The 20,038-nt window shown below is 47.2% G+C and overlaps 2 protein-coding genes and 1 long non-coding RNA gene across 4 annotated transcripts in view; 1 reads left to right on the plus strand and 2 right to left on the minus strand.

Annotated features, from left to right (window-relative positions):
* The window catches only part of CS (citrate synthase), a 31,117-nt gene extending 27,159 nt beyond the window's left edge, over positions 1–3,958 (minus strand). Inside the window, exon 1 of one of the 2 annotated variants that reach the window (XM_008003645.3) lies at positions 3,732–3,958. Coding sequence is in view for 1 of the 2 variants with exons in the window: in XM_008003644.3 (XP_008001835.1) it covers positions 3,732–3,773 (42 nt within the window). In the remaining variant the exon portion in view is untranslated. The remainder of the gene's footprint in view (positions 1–3,731) is intronic. The other variant, XM_008003644.3, reaches the window with a different exon arrangement.
* A 10,478-nt stretch (positions 3,959–14,436) lies between these two features.
* CNPY2 (canopy FGF signaling regulator 2) lies at positions 14,437–19,730 on the minus strand. Its single transcript, XM_008003651.3, has 6 exons — positions 19,206–19,730; positions 18,521–18,633; positions 18,243–18,358; positions 15,221–15,424; positions 14,968–15,064; positions 14,437–14,604 (listed from the first exon to the last, which is right to left on the minus strand). The coding sequence occupies exons 2-6, from the start codon at positions 18,606–18,608 to the stop codon at positions 14,561–14,563; spliced, it is 549 nt and encodes a 182-aa protein (XP_008001842.1). The 5' UTR covers positions 18,609–18,633; positions 19,206–19,730; the 3' UTR covers positions 14,437–14,560.
* LOC103238521 (uncharacterized) lies at positions 16,086–18,200 on the plus strand. The gene is made up of 2 exons (XR_499211.3): positions 16,086–16,176; positions 17,912–18,200. It is a non-coding gene; the product is annotated as an uncharacterized lncRNA (long non-coding RNA).
* Positions 19,731–20,038: the final 308 nt, after the last annotated feature.

The following is a 20,038-nucleotide window of genomic DNA, read 5'->3' on the forward strand; positions in this document are numbered from 1 at the left end:
AGAAAGAAAGTAAGAAAAAACCTCCGAAACAAAGAACTAAGGAATTTGGGCAGTTGAAGCACAGTTGAAGCAAGAACTGAAAGATAATCAGATGCTAAGAAAGATTTACTGCTAAAGTTGCCTCATTACAGTTTTAAATTTCACATCCTACTCAACTCCATTGCATAAAGCATTGACACAGGGCAGAAGGAATCATTGTGTGGCTTTATTGAAATCCACCAAGTCTGTTTTCCCTTTTGCTGCCCCTTGGATTTTAAGTCAGGAATGCCAACTCTATCACTGCTACCTACCATACTGTTCTTGCTGCCTCTCCATGCATTCATTCACCTGCTACCAACCTAAAGGCCACTAGGAAGATAAAACGCGATCATCTCACCACTAACACCCCATAGGCTTCCCCTGCCATTCTAGTATCAAGGAATCACCGTTATTTTGGGTAGGCTGATAGTCAAAGTGAAGGCACAGAGATACGAGCCCTTGCCTTTAAAAAATTTGGGTTTTAAAACCTAACTAAATATTTTGCAGGACAAAACCAACTCGGTTTTGTTGAACCCAATTTCTGAGTAGGACTTATACAGGTGATGTTGTACAGTGGTGTAAGTCCAATGTAAAGAAACCATTGGTTCCTTTGCATTTAAGTGTCTTGAAAAAGTCTAGAAGTAATCTAGAAACATCTTTGAATTGATTTATTCAGTTTCAAACATGCTAGCTTGGAAAAGCAATTTTCAGTGGCTCAAGAGACAGTTCCCTTTAGCTAGGGTTGGTTAAGCATGTTGACTTCAAAAGTCCAGAAGTGAACTGTAGCCCTACTTCAATTCCTAGCCCAAATCCAAACCTAGATCATCTGTGAAAAGACATTTTTGATGTCACAAAACTGAGTCACCCACAGATAATACTAAGGCCATTGCTTAGCATTAATTCATTTGGATAAACAAGAAGTCAAATAATCTCAAAGCTCTCTGAGTTAGCTTCTCTAACTCAGGTGTTTTAAATTATGTGACATTTAAATTATGTGACAGTGAGAGTAGAACAATAGAACAATGACTAATTCACATTTTGTCTCCTAGTAAGGTTAAAAAAATTCTCCAGTCTGGCCAATATGGTGAATTCCCATCTCTACCAAATATACAAAAAATTAGCTGGGCGTGGTGGTGCACACATGCTAACCCCAGCTACTCAGGAGGCTGAGTCACGAGAATTGCTTAAGCCTGGGAGGCAGAGGTTACAGTGAGAAGAGATTACTCCACTGCACTCCAGCCTGACAGAGTGAGACTGTGTCTCAAAAAAAAAAAAAATTTCTTCTCAGAAAAGTAAAACTACACCTGACGCTGAGACTCAAAGTGGTAAGAGTCAGTTCTCACTGGTGAGAAATTACTGCCTCCCAAAGTCTACCTTATTAGCAAAAGTAAAATTACCAATTATGACTACCATTATCCACAGGCTAATCTAAAAAGCACAGGCAGGTGCCAGCAATGCTGACAAGCCAACAAGCTTCTTGGTATCCTGGTCATATTGCTTATTTCTCAGGAGATTTCCAGTCCTGAGTGTACTGGGCTTTGCTACCCTTTTTTCTTTTTCTCCTTGAGACGGAGTTTTGCTCTTGTTGCCCAGGCTGGAGGGCAATGGCGTGATCTCGGCTCACCGCAACATCCGCCTCCCGGGTTTGAGTGATTCTCCTGCCTCAGCCTCCCAGGTAGCTGGGATTACAGGCATCCACCACCATGCCTGGCTAATTTTGCATTTTTCGTAGAGATGGGGTTTCTCCATGTTGGTCAGGCTGGCCTCGAATTCCCGACCTCAGGTGATCCACCCACCTCCACATCCCAAAGCGCTGAGATTACAGGTGTGAGTCACCGCGCCTGTCCTACTTTTAAGGGTCAAAAGCCTTCTAATGGCTTTCAACTGATAGGTTACTAAGATCGTCAGGCCATCTCTAATAGGAAAATAATGGTACCATAATTACGTAGCTCTGTCACTCCAAAAGTGTTCTGAGCTTCCATATGGACTTAAAGAGCAAAATAAATTCAATAGGTAAATCTTAAGACTTTTTCACATTCACTGTAGGGTTAGACTCTCTGGTCTGGGTTAGCAGGTCCAAAATGAGCTAATTATAGTGTCCCCCATTCTGCCAAAACGCTATCTAGAACTTGCTTCATTTCCCAAGAGGTTTCCTTACCCTTTCCCCAGCAGCAGGAGAAACAACAGCCAAGTAAGACAAGCATCTCCCAAATGTTCAGCTAGTACTTGCCACTCGGTGCCTGGAAGAACCAAGGTAAATCTCACAAGTTTCACTTTGTGCCAACCATGAAAAATAGGCCAGGTGTAGTGGTTCACACCTGTAATCCCAGCACTTTGGGAGGCTGAGTCAGGAAGATCACTTGAGCTCCGGAGTTCAAGACCAGCCTGGGCAACATAAGGAGACACCGCCTCCACTAAAAAATAAAAAAAGATTAGCCGGGTGTGGCGGTGCACACCTGTGGTCCCAGCTACTCGGGAGGCTGAAGTGGGAGGATTGCTTGAGCCCAGGAGAGGCTTAAGCTGCAGGGAGCCTTGGTCACAACAGAAGACTCCAGCTTGAGTGACAGAGCAATATCCTGTCTCAAAAAAAAAAAAAAAAAAAAAAAAAAAAAAAAAAAAAAATTACATACAGCAAGCCAAAACCATCCTAAGGCTTTCCTTTCCTTAAGGTGCTATCAGCTTTAAATTATCCGCAGGAAAAACTGAGTTCTTTGCAGAAGTCAAGGTCACTTGTGGGACTGTCCCCTGCTTGGATTGGAGGGCTGGGACTCCCTCAGCACAGTAGTTTCTGTCTAAAAGGGCCAAGTTACCTAGAACTAAAAGTACTGGCGATTTGAAATTGAAGGCATCATTACCTGCAACAGTATTTCTATGGCCAATACCAAGTAAAGGACCCCAAAGAAGGAGAGAAAGTTCCTGGATAAAGTAGACTTAAGATCAACGGCAAAACCTGGGTAAGCAAGTAGTATGACGGTCATGTGACCTTAGCATTACTATCTCTTGCCGAAGATCTTCATTTATTGGCCTGCAGTTTGGTGGAACCACCTTTCTGGTTCTTTCTCCAATCATATATGATAGTCATGCAGGAGGCTGTACAGAAATGCTCCACCTCACCCAAGCTCCTCCTATATAAAAAGTGCAAGAGTCCCAAGGACAAAGAGGAGGGCCTGAAGGACCTATTCTTGTGCTCGGCGTGGTCACCGAAGGTTTAAATAATAGACTTGGACAAATGGAAACAGGGAGTTCGGGAACTGACAATGCCCTTCCTATAAAGCAGAGGACGAAATTAGCCACTGCTCCAGAGTGAGCACATCTCTTCACTCCCGCTCCCTCCACCAAACTGAATGTAACTCCAGAGGAACACCACATCTCTTCTCTACCAGAGGTTCCTGTCTCAGCTCCTTCCTATTTCAGGGCCACGCATCCCCTCCCCTTTCATTTCAGACATGCGGGGTGACAGCAGGGTCGGCCTCCTCACGCGCTCTAGACTGCCGGCCGAGGGCGGGCGGCGTGCACTTCACCCCCAGGAGACAGAAGGGAAGTGCGGCACATGGTCCCGGGAGCTTCACGCAGGGCTGGCGGCCAGCCAAGCGCAGGGCCCTTTAAGGCGCGCAGGGTGCGCACGGGTGTGGGAGGGAGACCCCGGCGCCGGAGGGCCTGCGGTCGCCTCAGCCCCACCCTGGGACGGCGTGCTCCCTCCCCTCGCTGCTCACCTTGGTTCCTAAGAGCCGGGCGGCTGCAGTCAGTAAAGCCATGGCGGGCGATCTCCGGGATCTGATGGGGAGGTAAGAAGGGGAGAGAGCTGCGGTAGGAACAGGAGCAGCCGCCGCTGCACCAGAGGCCGCGCCGACGGGTGGACAAGGTTGAAAGGAGGCGGCTGAGGGAAAGGGTAGACGAACCGGCGGCGGCGCCCAGCCCGGGGTCCTCAGCGAGGCCCCGCCCACTGGCCGGAACCCGAGCCCGCCCCTCTCAGGGGACTCTCCCTGGGCCCGGCCATTGGTCCGGTATGGAAGTGGGGCGGGACCTGAGCCCTTGACAGCAGTTGTGACGGGGAGGATTGGACCGCCCGGATTAGGGCTAATTAAGGGTGTATGGGTGGCGGGCGGGGGAATGCGGGTGGCCAAGTAGGTGCCTGAGAACTCAGTTAACTTCCCTCTTGGCTTTTCCCTTTGACCTTAACACATTTGGGGTTATCTCTGAGGCGAATACTAAAGGAGACGCTCCAGGGCTCGATCTTTGAAGGTCCTTGAAGCCAATTCCTTAATAAGCTATCATGGAAACTGATCATTGCCTGCTCCTCCTACCGCCTTGGCACGCTTTCTTGAGGAATGTCTTTGGTTAATGGCTTCATGGCCATGGAGGCGACATCATGTGGACAACAGGCTGTGATGCCAGAGTTAGTTGCTTGGTGGAGATCATTTGAGGTCAGCAGAGGCCACGACATTATAGATACTAATAGACCCCGATATGGGGAGAAAAGCAAAAGCAGGAGCCTGAATATCCAGTGCTTTGTGAGCTGTCAGTTCTATGTATAATGGCAGGAAATCCAAGTCTTAACAACTGCCCCCTTACTATGAAGGCTTACAAAGCCGGCCACAGTCTCTGGGTCATGGGCATTAGTCTCACTGCCACTCTGGTCACGTAACCCCACACAGCAGCCTACCCCACTTTAGACATAGATTAGGAGCCGCAGACTAACCCCTCATCGAAGATCCCCTTTCGTCACATCATTCTCTAGGGCCTCTGGGCCACTTCTACTTGGCAACCTTTTTTTTTTTTTTTTTGAGACGAGTCTTGCTCTGTCGCCCAGGCTGGAGTGCAGTGGCGCGATCTCGGCTCACTGTAAGCTCCGCCTCCCGGGTTCATGCCATTCTCCTGCCTCAGCCTCCTGAGTAGCTGGGACTACAGGCGCCGGCCACCACACCCGGCTAATTTTTTGTATTTTTAGTAGAGACGGGGTTTCACCGTGTTAGCCAGGATGGTCTCGATCTCCTGACCTCGTGATCCACCCGCCTCAGCCTCCCAAAGTGCTGGAATTACAGGCGTGAGCCACCGTACCCGGCCACTTGGCAATCTTCTATGCTCTCTCATCCTGTGCTCCCCAGAGACCGTTACACGACCCTGAAGTGATATTCCGCACCACTTTCTAACTCCTCTGGGTAGACAAGGCTTCAGGACCTTTGTGCCTCCCCAAGCCTGTCGTAGTCATTGACCCAAGGGTAGAGGGGAACTGACCCAAGGACCAGGGCATCTTATCCACAAACCTCCAGCCCCAAGTGAACAACCTTTTTTATTTTGAGACAGAGTCTCGCTCTGTAGCCCAGGCTGGAATGCAGCGGTACTATCTCAGCTCACTGCAACCTCTGCCTCAGCCTCCCGAGTAGCTGGGATTATAGGCACCCGCCACCATGCCCAACTAATTTTTGTATTCTTAGTAGAGACGGGGTTTTGCCATGTTGGTCAGGCTGGTCTCGAAATCCTGACCTCAGGTGATCCCACACCTCGGGCTTCCAAAGTACTGGGATTACAGGCATGAGCCACTGCACCCAGCTGTGAATAGCCCTTTTGTCTCACCACATAGCAGTAACAAGGATCAGAGGTCTCAGTATCCATCTAAGCCAGGTTTAGACAGATCTCCTTTACAAAGAACCGAGTTTCTAGCTTAGACTTGAAAAAAGAGAAAGAAAACCGCTATTTTCTCTTCTTAATTTTCTTTTTTTTTTTTTGAGGCGGAGTCTTGCTCTGTCGCCCAGGCTGGAGTGCAGTGGCACTATCTCGGCTCACTGCAAGCTCCGCCTCCTGGGTTCACGCCATTCTCCTGCCTCAGCCTCCCGAGTAGCTGGGACTACAGGCGCCTGCCACCACGCCCGGCTAGTTTTTTGTATTTTTTTTTTTTAGTAGAGACGGGGTTTCACCGTGTTAGCCAGGATGGTCTCGATCTCCTGACCTCGTGATCCACCCATCTCGGCCTCCCAAAGTGCTGGGATTACAGGCTTGAGCCACCGCGCCCGGCCTCTTCTTAATTTTCTTTATACCCAGCTTCACACCTAACAACCAATGCTCTTCTGGCCTGGGGATCAGATAGTTAGGTCTCAGGAAAAAACTTTAGGCAATGCTCCAGAGGAGCACTGACCTCAGCTACCTCCCTGGTGACTTCAAAGCTTCACTGATCAATATTTGCTCCCAATTTAGCATCTCATAAAGGATTTCCACATAACTCTAGAATAGTCTGAACTGGTTCCTTTTCTTTGGTTAATTATCCACAGAGACTAACCAGCAGACACAGGACTGAACTTCAGTGCCCCAGGATGAGACTACCAAAGGGATAATTTTTGGAGGCCACAGGAGGTCTTGGAGCTTTAGTAATTGGGTGGGGAAGAGCAATGCCCTAACCCTCTCAACACTGGGTCCCAGAGCCCTAGTACCATGGGGACTTTATGGACTTGTTTTGAAGTTGTCCAATCCTGACATTGACTGCTGTAAGGGCAATTGGAAAGCACAGGATCAAAGGGGCTAACTGGCATCTTCCAGGAGCTGGCCTAGATTCCTTCTCAACACTGATGGATGGAGAGAATGTTAAGGAAGAAAGATTGGCATGAATAAAACAGCCAAGTGAGCTCTAGGTTCAAGTATAACTAAGTGCTTGGGAACTTGAAGGGGCAAGGGAGAGAAGGCTGAGAATTCAGGTTGTTGTGACCTTGGGAGGGCCTCTTTAAAATGTAAGGATGCAATAGCACCCCCTGGTGGCAAAGGACAAGTGGGCTAATAAAACATAAATTTAAACCCTTAAACTACACGGGTAAACCAAACTCCTGTATTTAATAGATAATAGCTAAAACTTAAACTGGAGGATCCCTTACTATCTGCAGATACTATGTAAATGTGGAACATGCAGTATCTTTTTTTTTTTTTTTTTGGAGATGGAGTCTCATTCTGTTGCCCAGGCTGGAGTGCAGTGGTGTGATCTTGGCTCACTGCAACTTCCACCTCCCGGGTGGCGCACGCCGCCACGCCTGGCTAATTTTTTTTTTTTTTTTCTATTTTAGTAGAGATGGGGTTTCACCATGTTGCCCAGGCTGCTCTCCAAAGTGCTAGGATTACAGGCGTGAGCCACTGTGCCTGGCCTGGAATGTGCATTATCTTAATCTTCACAACAACTCTAAGTTTCATAGGTATTAAAAAATAAAAAGAAGAGAAAACCAAGACTTAGATGAAGTATCCTACCCAGTGTCATAGCTTGTAATTGGTATAGCTATAAATTCAGACCAAGGTCAGCATTACTAAGCTGTATTTCTTTTTCTTTTCTTTTTTTTTGTTTTTGAGATGGAGTTTCACTCTGTCACCCAGGCTGGAGTGCAGTGGCACAATCTCAGCTCTCAGCTCACTGCAACCTCTGCCTCCCTGGTTCAAGTGATTCTCCTGCCTCCGCCTCCCGAGTAGCTGGGATTACAGTGTGTGCCACCACGTTCAGCTAATTTTTGTATTTTTAGTAGAGACGAGGTTTCACCATGTTGGCCAAGTTGGTCACAGCACCTGGCCCTAAGCTGTATTTCTTCCATGATGATTGTGATTTTTTTTTTTTTTTTTTTTGAGAGAAGGTCTTGCTCTGTAACCCAGGCTGGAATGCAGTGGCATGATCGTCGCTCACTGCTGCCCGACTTCCTGGCCTCAAGCGATCCTCTCACCTCACTCTCCAAAGCAGCTGGGACTACAGGCACTTACCACCACACCTGGCTAATTTTTCCTTTTTTTTTTTTTTTTTTTTTGTAGAGACAGGGTCTTGCTATGTTGCCCAGGCTGGTCTTGAACTCCTGGGCTCAACTGATCCTCCTTCCTTGGTCTCCCAAAGTGTTGGGATTACAAGCATGAGCCACCATATCTGGCAACTGTGAACTATCAGCTGTAACTGTCAGGGATTTTTGAGTCATTGTCAACTGTCTCCTGGAAACATCAACTCACTGTGTTGCTATATTTAAAGATATTTCGGCCGGGCATGGTGGCTCACGCCTGTAATCCCAGAACTTTGGGAGGCCAAGCAAGGTGGAATGGGCCTGTAATTTCAGTTGCTAAAGAGGCTGAGGCAGGAGGATTGCTTGAGCCCAGGAGTTTGAGGCTATAGTGCCTAATGATCATGCCTGTGAATAGCCACTGTACTCCAGACTGGACAACATAGTGAGAGCTTGTCTTTAAAAAAATAAAGATAAAAGATAAGGAACTATAGTCTTACTCATCTGTAAAGACTTTCACATCCATACATGAACTAGATAATAAATGGTGACTGACAGAATTATATAAAGTTGGAGAGACAAATATTTAGCATTTGAAATGACCAGAAAGGGGGCTGGGTGTGGTTTCTCATGCCAGTAATCCCAGGAGTGGTAGTCTCAGCACTTTGGAAGGCCAAGGCAGAAGGATCACTTGAGACCAGGAATTCAAGACCACTCTGGGCAACAAGATGAAATTCCACTTCAACAAAAAATGTAAAAAGCCAGTTCAGGTGGTGTGCACCTATAGTCCCAGGTACTGGGGCAGCTGAGGTTGGAGGATCAGTTGAGCTCAGGAGGTTGAGGCTACAGTGAGCCATGATCACTGCACTCCATGTACTCCATTCCAGCCTGGGCGACTGAGCAAGCTTGTCTCATAACTACAGCCCAGGCGCAGTGGCTCACGCCTCTAATCCAGCATTTTGGAAGGCCGAGACAGGCGGATCACCTGAGGTCAGGAGTTTGAGACCAGCCTGGTCAACATGTTTCTACTAAAATTACAAAAATTAGGCCGGGCGCGGTGGCTCATGCCTGTAATCCCAGCACTTTGGGAGGCTGAGGTGGGCAAATCACCTGAGGTTGGGAGTTCGAGACCAGCCTGACCAACATGGAGAAACCCAGTCTTTACTAAAAATACAAAATTAGCCGGGCGTGGTGGTGCATGCCTGTAATCCCAGCTACTTGGGAGGCTGAGGTAGGAGAATCACATGAGCAGGGGAAGCAGAGGTTGCAGTGAGCTGAGATTGTATCACTGCACTCCAGCCTTGGCGACAGAGCGAGATTCCGTCTCAAACAACAGCAAAAACAAAAAATGACCAGAAAGGTAAAAGGGGTGTCTTATAAGGAATAGTCAGGAAAAATGGCTGAACAGAGGATATAATGCTTTTCCACTATAGATTACTAGAATCAGAGGGCATACATTCAAACTTGGAGACAATTTTTCAAGCCATATTTAAAAAGTACTACTTTATACAGCCACTTGGAGACTCCACTACATAGAATGAGGTATAACACAAAGACCACTGGACTAGGGATTAGAGGATCATTGGGGTTGAAGTCTTGGCTCCTCGCTGACTAGCGAGACACTTAATCTCTCTGAGCTTAGTTTCTTCATCTATAAAATAGGAATAACATCTATTTCTTAGAGTTATAAAGATTAAAGCAGGCAAGGTGGCTCACATTTGTAATCCCGGCACTTTGGAAGGCCACTAGAGCCCAGTAGTTTGAGACTGGCCTGGGCAAAACAGCAAGACCCTATCTCTACGAAACATTTTTTAAGTTAGTTGGGCCTGGTGACACGTGCCTGTAGTCCCAGCTACTCAGGAGGCTGAGGTGGGAGGATTGCTGGAGCCTGGGAGGTGGAGGTTGCAGTGAGCCATAATCTCACAACTGTACTCCAGCCTGGACAACAGAGCAAAACCCTGTCTCAAAAAAAAAAAAAAAAAAAAAAAAAAGAGTGTGTATGTGCTTGTTATACAAGTATTCAACATATATTATTTCCCTTCCCCATGCTGTTTATTCCTATTTATTTATGACAGTCTGGCTCTGTCACCCAGGCTGTGGAGTGCAGTGGCAAGATCTCAGCTCACGGCAACCTCCTAGGCCCAAGCCACCCTCCCACCTCAGCCTCCTGAGTGGCTGGGACTGCAGGTGTGCCCTGCCTGGTTAATTTTTGTATTTTTTGTAGAGTGGGGCTTCTCCATGTTGCCCAGGCTGGTCTCGAACTCCTGAGCTCAAGTGATCCGCTGCCTCAGCCTCTGAAACTGCTGGGATTACAGGCGTGAACCACTGCACCTGCCCCCTGTCCTATATTTAAAGGAATATTGTACCTATGAATCCTTTTTAAGTTAAAAAATTCTGTAAAACTTTTTTTTTTTTTGGCCAGGCAGTGGCTCATGCCTGTAATCCCAGCATTTCGGGAGGCCAAAGTGGGTGGATCATTTCAGATCAGGAGTTCAAGACAAGTCTGGCCAACATGGTGAAACCCCACCTCTACTAAAAATACAAAAATTAGCCAGGCATGGTGGTGGGCGCCTATAGTCCCAGTTACTTGGGAGGCTGAGGCAGGAGAATCACTTGAACCCGGGAGGTGGAGGTTGCAATGAGTCGAGATCATGCCACGTCACTTTTTTTGTTTCTTTTTTTTTGAGACAGGGTCTTGCTCTGTCGCCCAGGCTGAAGTGCAGTGGCGAGATCATGACTCACTGCAATCTCGACCTCCCTAGCTCAAGCAGTCCTCCCACCTTAGCCTACTGAGTAGACAGGACTGCCTGCCACTATACCCAGCTAATTTTTTTGCGTAGACAGGGTCCTATGTTGCCCAGGGTGGTCTCAAACTCCTGGGCTCAAATGATCCTCCTGCCTCAGCCTCCCAAATTGTTGGGATTATAGGTGTGAGCTGCTGCATCTGGCCTAAACTTTTTTTTGAGTCTCACTTTATTGCCCAGGCTGAAGTGCAGTGGCGCAATCTTCACTGCAACCTCTGCCTCCCTAGTAGCTGGGACTACCGGCACATGGCACTACACCTGGCTAATTTTTGTGTTTTGGTAGAGATGAGTTTTTGGCATGTTGGCCAGGCTTGGTCTTGAACTCCTGGCCTCAACTGATCCGTCTGCCTCGGCCTCCCCAAGTGCTGGGATTACAGGCATAAGCCACTGCGCCCAGCCCTAAAAGTTATTTCTAAAGGACTAAATTTTCACATAATAAACTTTCCTGTTATATCTGTACCTCATTTAACACTGTCTTCGGAAGTGTTTATTAACATCTAACATTTTACTGATAAATTAAGAAGGCATCTGAAGCTTAATCAGATTTACAAGGTTAAGAGTATATACTCTACCAAATACTGGGCTATAATAATTTATTATAATGAACCTCCAGAGGGTTCAGATAAATTCATGGATTCCTTGTGATATGAATTAAAACATGTGTAAAGCCGGGCATGGTGGTGCTTGCCTGTAATCCTAGAAATTCAGGAGGCCAAGGCAGGAAGATTGCTTGAAGCCAGGAGTTAGAGGCTGCAATGAGTTATGATCATGCCATTTCACTCCAGCCTGAGCAACAGAGCAAGACCCCTGCCTTGCTAAGATAATAATAATAATAATAATAATTATAATAAAATAAGAGGTTTGCAAAGTGTATCTTCCTGCCAGGCACGGTGACTCATGCCTGTAATCCCAACACTTTGGGAGGCTGAGGTGGGCGGATTACTTGAAGCCAGGAGTTTGAGACCAGCCTGGCCAACACGGTGAAACACCACTGTCTCTACAAAAAACTCAAAAATTAGCTAGGCATGATGGCACATGCCTGTAATCCCAGCTACTTAGGAGGCTGAGTCAGGAGAATCGCTTGAACCGGGAGGTGGAGGTTGCAGTAAGCCAAGATTGCACCACTGTACTTTAGTCTGGGCAACAGAGCGAGACTCTGCCTCAGGAAAAAATAAAAAAAATTTAAAAACCCACAAAGTGTATCCTTAATCAAGCCTAGAAGGTAACATCCACCCTTTCCTACATAGGACATACCCTTGTGTACCAATGACAACGTCTCTCCAGCTGGAGAGTTCTTAACAGCTGTACTTCGACAAACCAGTAAGGTGCATCACAAGTAACTTGTTACCGATTAACATTAAATGTATTTATTTAAAACTATGAATAATTTGTTTTCTAAATTAAAACTGTTTTAAGTTTCCAGAAGAGTACTCTTTTTATTGTATTTGAGACAGAGTCTCATTCTGTTTTCTAGGCTAGAGTGCAGTAGTGCAATCACAGCTCAGTGCAGCCTTAGCCTCCTGGGTTCGAGATCTTGCCACCTTGGCCTCCAGAGTCACTGGGACCACAGGTGCACACAATTATGCCGGCTAATTTTTGTATTTTTTGTAGAGATGGGGTCTCATTATATTGCCTAGGCCAGTCTCAAACTCCTGGACTCAAGCGATCCTCCCACCTTGGCCTCCCTGAGTGTTGGGATTATGGGCATGAGCCACCGCACCCGGCTTGAAGAGTACTCTCATTTATACTTCTGATAAGCTTTCTGATGGAAGAGAAAGGAATTTTTAGGCACGAAGCAGGAAATGGACAGAACCTTGGGTATACTTTCAGGGGCATGAAAAAACGTAATTATTACTTATATGTATCATAAAAGAAAAAAATAAGGTTTATAATAGTTGGTTTGGAAAACTAGAGAGAACACAGCATTTCTTATGGCTGATGGGAGAAGATGGAATTAACACCAGGTTGATATTAGTTGACAACAAATATCAGAGTGCTTGCTCTGTGCTCTAGTTAATGTGTCAGATTTCATAGAGATTTTTGGTATAAGAAAGCTTTGTGGAATATATGCATTCTATGTGTCAGGCTTAGTGCAAGGTATTATTAGAAAAAAAAGACTTAAAATAGAAGCTACTCTATAGCTATATTAGATCAGATTGACACTTGGGAAAGATAGCTCATAGACCCAGTTTTGCCATTAAATACAGAACTTCATGAAGTTCTATGGCTTTTCTGGCCCTCAGCATCTTCATCTATAAAATGGGCAGAGGTGAACCAGACAACCTCTAAGGTTCCTTTAGATTCTAAAATTTTTAAAACCTTTGAAATGTTTATTCAGGTCTTCTCTCCTTGAGGTGTTCCTGGGAGATATTCTATTTGAAACCCTGAGACAACCACACCTCAGGATCAGGGTATTTAAGAATTTTCCGCCAGGCGCGGTGGCTCACACCTGTAATCCCAGCACTTGGGGAGGCTGAGGCGGGTGACCACGAGGTCAGGAGATGGAGACCATCCTGGCTAACATGGTGAAACCCTGCCTCTACTGAAAATACAAAAAAATTAGCTGGTGCGGGCCAGGCACGGTGGCTCAAGCCTGTAATCCCAGCACTTGGGGAGGCTGAGGCGGGTGACCACGAGGTCAGGAGATGGAGACCATCCTGGCTAACATGGTGAAACCCTGCCTCTACTGAAAATACAAAAAAATTAGCTGGTGCGGGCCAGGCACGGTGGCTCAAGCCTGTAATCCCAGCACTTGGGGAGGCTGAGGCGGGTGACCACGAGGTCAGGAGATCGAGACCATCCTGGCTAACACGGTGAAACTCCGTCTCTACTAAAAATACAAAAAATTGGCTGGATGTGGTGGTGGGTGCCTATAGTCCCAGCTACTCAGGAGGCTGAGGCAGGAGAATGGCATGAACCCAGGAGGTGAAGCTTGCAGTGAGCCGAGATCAGGCCACTGCACTCCAGCTTGGGTGACAGAGCGAGACTCGGTCTCACAAAAAAAAAAAATTAGCTGGTGCGGTGGCGGGTGCCTATGGTCCCAGCTACTTGGGAGGCTGAGTCAGGATAATCGTGTGAACCTGGGAGGTGGAGCTTGCAGTGAGCCGAGATTGCGCCACTGCACGCCAGCCTAGGCGATAGAGCAGGACTCTGTCTTAGAAAGAAAAAAAAAGGAAAAGAAAAAAAGAAGTTTCCAAAAGAAGGTATCTTTTAGGTTTTTCATCCCTATGTCCCAGTCTAGAATCTCTACACACAGAAGTGTGGACAGACTTATAGTCTAGATTGACAATGGCTAGTGATAGAGATAAGAAAGATATACTTTATTATTGCCACTGGCATCAAATTTAAAAGCTTAGGCTGGCAAGCAAGGCCTCTCATTAAACAATATTCCTTACCTCGTCTGTCCCTATCCGAAAAAGCCCTTACTTTTCAGCTGAGTTGGTCACATCCATTTTCCCCTTCCTGTCTCTGTTCTTGCTGGTCCCTCCATCTGGATGGGGAGGGAAGGAAGAATAATGCATGTCCATTATTTCCTTCAAGACCAAGCTCTGTCTTACTTTATGTTTCAACAGCCATGAACACAAAGGATTTCTAGAATTCTACACTACCATACACTTATATTCCCCTGCTTCCTCATGGAGGTTCCTCTCTTCTCCAAAATTAGACCTTAAAGACATGGTATTGAGTGGGCACTGACTGAAAGCTTATCTAGTTTATGAGTGGAATGGAATCTCAAAAGATAGAAAAATTAAAGGTTCAGGCCTCTCCTACCTTTATCCTGTGTCAATCCCAAAACTCTTCTTTCTCCTCCATTATCTTTCCTGTCTATAACTCCTTATCTTCAAGCTTAATGTAAGGGCAATTCCGGGCATGAAAAGACAACACAGTTTGTACTTTTGGTTTCATATTTTTTCAGTTCATTTCAGTAAAAACATAATATATAAAAGGCATTGCCACCATTTTCCCCTCCTGGGGGTGATCCATCAAGCCAGTGTGGGCTGCTCCAGTGGTTCATAGCTCATCATGCGATATGTGCAGGGCATGGTCACAAAGATCTGCAAATGGCAAACAATTTAAAGGAAAATGCCACTCTCATACTGATATGTGCCAGTATTGAGAAAATTTCCCAGACCAAGCTGACACAAACACACACCAACCACCATTCTGCAGAATATATGCTTATAAATGATAAAACATCCCCACTGCCCTCTCACCTGTATCTCAGGGTCAAAGGGACAAAAAATTCTGAAAGCTGACAGAAAATGGGTAGGAACACCCCAAGTCTCTAAGCCAAGGGAAATGGAAGACAGCCCTTGAGCTAATACCAGAGGTTTCTGGGATGGGGGTGTATGGGTGAGTTAGGGAATATCAGGTTCCACAGAGCTACTAGAACAGGAGATAAAGTGGGGGCAGCTTACCTGTTCGCTTACTGCAAAGTTTGTCTTTAACATTGTCAGCCTCTCGGGAAAAGAATTCAATGAGTTCATCCTCGTATTCCTCCACAATGCTCTCACACTGCCAACCCAAGGGAGAAATGGGTGACACAGGGCAATAAAAGGCCTCTTGCCTTCACTTCCAAAGAGGAGGACAAGGATATCAGCCTAACTTTCTAACTGGTTCTCCAACAACCCCTTAATGTCCAAGAACCAGCTACTGATTCCCATAGCTCACCGCAAACTTGAGGGTGCCACTGATATCTGAGTCAATTCGGATGCCTTGTAGGTCCAGTTCATTGGATTCTCCATTCCGGCCCACTACACGCACATAGTTCTTGCGATGGGTGGAAGGATCAATCTGTTCCCCATACTCCTTCATCCGGTCACATATCTCCTCCAGCAGCTCTGTGAGGTGGGCCTCTGAGCGGGCATAAGGCACCTAGAAATGTCCTCAGCCTTGGGTCACTCTCTTCTACCTCTGTACGTTAGTAATTTATATCCTTACTTTTCTTTCCAAATCTAGCTCTAACAACCTATTCTAAAAAGCTTTCCCTAATTGATTTTAATTTTTAATTAGTTTTTTTTTTTTTTTTTTCCTGAGATGGGGTTTTGCTCTTGTTGCCCAGGCTAGAGCACAATGGTACAATCTTGGCTCACTGCAACCTCCGCCTCCTGGGTTCAAGTGATTCTCCTGCCTCAGCCTCCTGAGTAGCTGGGATTACAGACATGCACCACCACACCCAGCTAACTTTTGTATTTTTAGTAGAGATGGGGTTTCTCCATGTTGGTCAGGCTGGTCTCAAACTCCAGACCTCAGGTGATCTGCCTGCTTCGGCATCCCAAAGTGCTGGGATTATAGATGTGAGCCACTGTGCCCGGCCTAGTGTGGTTTTTAATTAGTACAGTTTACTTGATAGTTTCAAAGTACTTTTTTTTTTTTTTGTGAGACAGGCCTCACTGCATTGCCCAGGCTAGAGTGCAGTGGTGTGATGACTGAGGCTCACTACAGCTTGGATTTCCCAAGCTCAGGTGATCCTCCCACCTCAGCCTCTCACAGGTGCGCACCACAAGGCTCAGCTACTTTTTTGTATTTTTTTTGTAGAGGGTTTTGCCATGTTGCCCAGGCTGGTCTCGAACTCCTGCACTCAAGTGATCTGCCTGCCTCAGTCTCCCAGAGTGCTGGGATTACAGGTATGAGCCACTGTACTTGGCAGTAGTTTCAAATATATGATTTGATTTTACCTCATTGTACAATTCTTTTTTTTTTTTTTTTTAGAGATGGAGTTTCACTCTTGTTGCCCAGGCTGGAGTGCAATGGCGCAATCTTGGCTCACTGCAACCTCCACCTCCCGGGTTCAAGTGATTTCTCCTGCCTCAGCCTCCCGAGTAGTTGGGATTACAGGCATGTGTCACCACGCCCAGCTAATTTTGTATTTTTAGTAGAGACGGGGTTTCTCCATGTTGGTCAGGCTGGTCTCAAACTCCTGACTTCAGGTGATCCGCCCACCTCAGCCTCCCAAAGTGCTGGGATTACAGGCATGAGCCACGGTGCCCGGCACTTCATTGTACAATTCTAAGAAACAAGACAGTTAACATTAGCTCCAAATTATAAACAGAATTTTTTGATTAACCCTGACCAACTTATACTTTTAATTTCTATAGATGAAGAGAATTTTTTTTTTTAAATTATACTTTAAGTTCTGGGATACATGTGCAGAACGTGCAGGTTTGTTACCTAGGTATACATGTGCCATGGTGGTTTGCTGCACCTATCAACCTGTCATCTACATTAGGTATTTCTCCTAATGCTATCCCTCCCCTAGCCCCCCACACCCCAACAGGACCTGATGTGTGATGTTTCCCTCCCTGTGTCCATGTGTTCTCATTAATATATATATATTTTTGGCCAGGCACGGTGGCTCACGCCTGTAATCCCAGCACTTTGGGAGGCCGAGGAGGGTGGATCACCTGAGGTCAGGAGTTTAAGACCATCCTGACCAACATGGAAAAACCCTGTCTCTACTAAAAATACAAAATTAGCCAGGCATGGTAGTGCATGCCTGTAATCCCAGCTACTTGGGAGGCTGAGGCAGGAGAAACGCTTGAAACCGGGAAGCAGAGGTTGCAGTGAGCCAAGATCGTGTCATTGCACTCTATCCTGGGCAACAAGAGCGAAACTCTGACTCAAAAATAATAATAATTTTTTAAAATTGAGACTAATATCCTCAGTAAGCACAGTATTAAAGAGGTAGTGTAGGCTCTGGGGACAACAGCTATTAAGGTACCATAATCTTTTTTTTTTTCCCAAGACAGAGTTTTGCTCTTGTCAACCAGAATGGAGTGCAGAGGTGTGTTCTTGGCTCACTGCAACCTTCGCCTCCTGGGTTCAATTGATTCTCCTGCCTCAGCCTCCTGAGTAGCTGGGACTATAGGCATGCGCCACCGCACCTGGCTAATTTTTTGTATTTTTAGTAGAGATGAAGTTTCACCATGTTGGCCAGGCTGGTCTCAAACTTCTAACCTCAGGTGATCTGCCTGGCTCAGTCTCCCAAAGTGCTGGGTTTTGTTTTTTTTTTTTGAGACAGGGTTTTGCTGTGTTTCCCAGGTTGGAGTGCAGTGGCACGATCACGGCTTACTGCAGCCTTGACCTCTTGAGCTTAAGTGATCCTCTAAGCTCAAGTGATCCTCCCACCTCAGCCTTCCAAGTAGCGGTCACTACAGGCACATGCCACCATGCACTGCTAACTTTTGCATTTCTTTGTAGAGATGGTGTTTTGCCATGATGCCCAGGCTAGCACCATAATCTTAACATTGCCTTATATATTACTTATTAGATATACCTTTGTGTACATGTGTGTTGTTTTCGACTAAAATTTCCTAATTATGATAAAACCTTTTATTCTTATTTTTCATTTTTTATTTTTAGCTCTGACTCAGATTTTGAATGGACGTTTGTATGTATACCACAGTGCTACAGTAAAAACGAGTCATGTGGATGTGGAAAAGGGGGCTGATCAGGACTCCCTGTTTGCTAACAAATTCTACAGCAGAAACAAAGTATTAAGGTTTGGAGCCAGGAAGCAAGTGCATGGGGAATAAGCCTGCAGCCTCTTCCAAATGAGACAGAGCCAAATCTTTTAGATATCTCTCTGAGTCTATTTTCTTCATTTCTATTAAACTAAGGTCCTTTTTAAGCAGTCGAATTGTCATCCAAAGCCAGAGTGAGCTACTTTGTTTGGGGGAACAGTAACAGTTACCTCCACCACTGACTGGCTGCCATCTGGATTGATCCGGAAAGATCCCATCTGAATAGTCTTCTTGGGGTCCACCTGGGCAATTTCCCATTCTAGTTCATCCACCAGAGCCCTGCACGCTGGTGGAAGAGGAGAGAATGGGAGCAGGGGAGAGGGTGGGGGTAGGGTGTGAGGAGAATGGGATCAACCCAGGATTTTCATTCCTCCTTCTCCCAGGCCTTGGATCTCATGCCCTCCCAAGGCTCTGCTTCCTCCACTTCTTTTTCCTGTTGTGCCTTTACCTCCACAGTGGAGATCCTGGCTCCTCCGAGCCCAGGCAGTTCCCAGCAGGGCCCCCAGAAGCAGGGCCAGCCAACCCCAGCCTTTCATCTTTAGCGTAATGGGGTCGCTCCACCTGGGTTTGTGTGGGAATAAAACAAGGGTGAGAAGCCGACTCCATTTTTCCCTGACCCCCCCACTCCTCACCCCAAGGCTTTAAAAGGCTTCACTGTGACTCTGGCTCTACTTTCCAGGAAATGGCCGGGACACAAAGGGGCTTCTCTGTTCCAGCGCTTGAGGGCTCTGATTCCCCCAGGGCGGTAGGTGGGAGCGCGAGCTCAGGACTTGGGGCTCAGTCCCAGACTCTACGTGGAAAGGTGAGGCCCTAGGTGTTGGTACTTTAGCACTGCATGCCTAGGGTTCACGGGGCTTTGTGGCAGCTACAGGAGGTAAGTTTGCAATTACGCGAGGACTACAGGCACTAGGGAAATGCCAGCAGGGAGCCCTCAGTCAGGCCAGGAGGCCAGCATTCAATAATTAGGGCCCATTTGGATCCCGCACCGAAGATTCCTGCGTCCCCATCTCCAGCCCGTAAGTTGATTATCCTTACGGACCTCAGCCCCCTTTCTAAGGACTCCGCCATTGCTTTCGCTCCAGTCCATCCCCAACCCTCAGCGCCCAGCGCCTCGCCGCTCGCATCCGTCCCACCTCTGCTCCCAGGGCCGCTGCCGTGGCCCAAGCGCTGGAAGACCGCTGGACTCTCACTTTGGCCCCAGTGGCTCCCGAAACTACACCTGGCTGCGGGGAGCAGGGCTGTCCGGAATCCTCCAGAGCGCTTCGCCGCTTGCCACACACGGGGTGTCCGGGCGACCGCCTGACCCAGATCCCGTGGCGCTAACTGGTACCTAGCGGGGCTCGAGCGTGCTGCGGTGCGAGCCCCAATCAGACACCGACCCCAAACCCGCCCCTCCAAACTCTCGCGCGAACAGGCAGCTTGGGAGAGGCTCCTGGACAGCAAGGACCCCGGTCAATCGCTGAAGGACCCAGACTTGCGTGGCGAACAGCTCCACGTGACCTCCAGGGGTCAGCCGTAGAATAGGAGTGGCCTTAAGAGACGACGGAGGCCGGGTGTACTGTATGGGAGCGGCTAGTCGTGCGCGTGAGCCAACTCAGGTGGGCTAGGACCTTCAAAACGGTGCTCTGCAGGCCAGCGAGCAGCCCAGGTTTCAATACACAGGAAACTACATCTCCCAGGAAGCACCGCAGCACCAGACCCATCTTTGTGAGCAACTACAGGTCTCAAGCTATCCTGGGACCTGTAGTGTCGGCTTACACAATTAACGGGGAAACCGTACTGTACATCTTCAGTCTGACGTAGGGTACTGGGCAGCTACAGCAGAGACCCAGCATTGCCCAGAAAAGGCATAATTATACCTTTTTTTTCCTTTTGTTGAGACGGAGTCTCGCCCTATTGCCCAGGCTGGCGTACAGTGGCGTAATCTTGGCGCACTGCAACCTCCGTCTCCCGGGTTCGAGCAATT

Source organism: Chlorocebus sabaeus, chromosome 11 (assembly GCF_047675955.1).
Source record: "Chlorocebus sabaeus isolate Y175 chromosome 11, mChlSab1.0.hap1, whole genome shotgun sequence".
In the NCBI taxonomy this organism is placed as follows: Eukaryota; Metazoa; Chordata; class Mammalia; order Primates; family Cercopithecidae; genus Chlorocebus; species Chlorocebus sabaeus.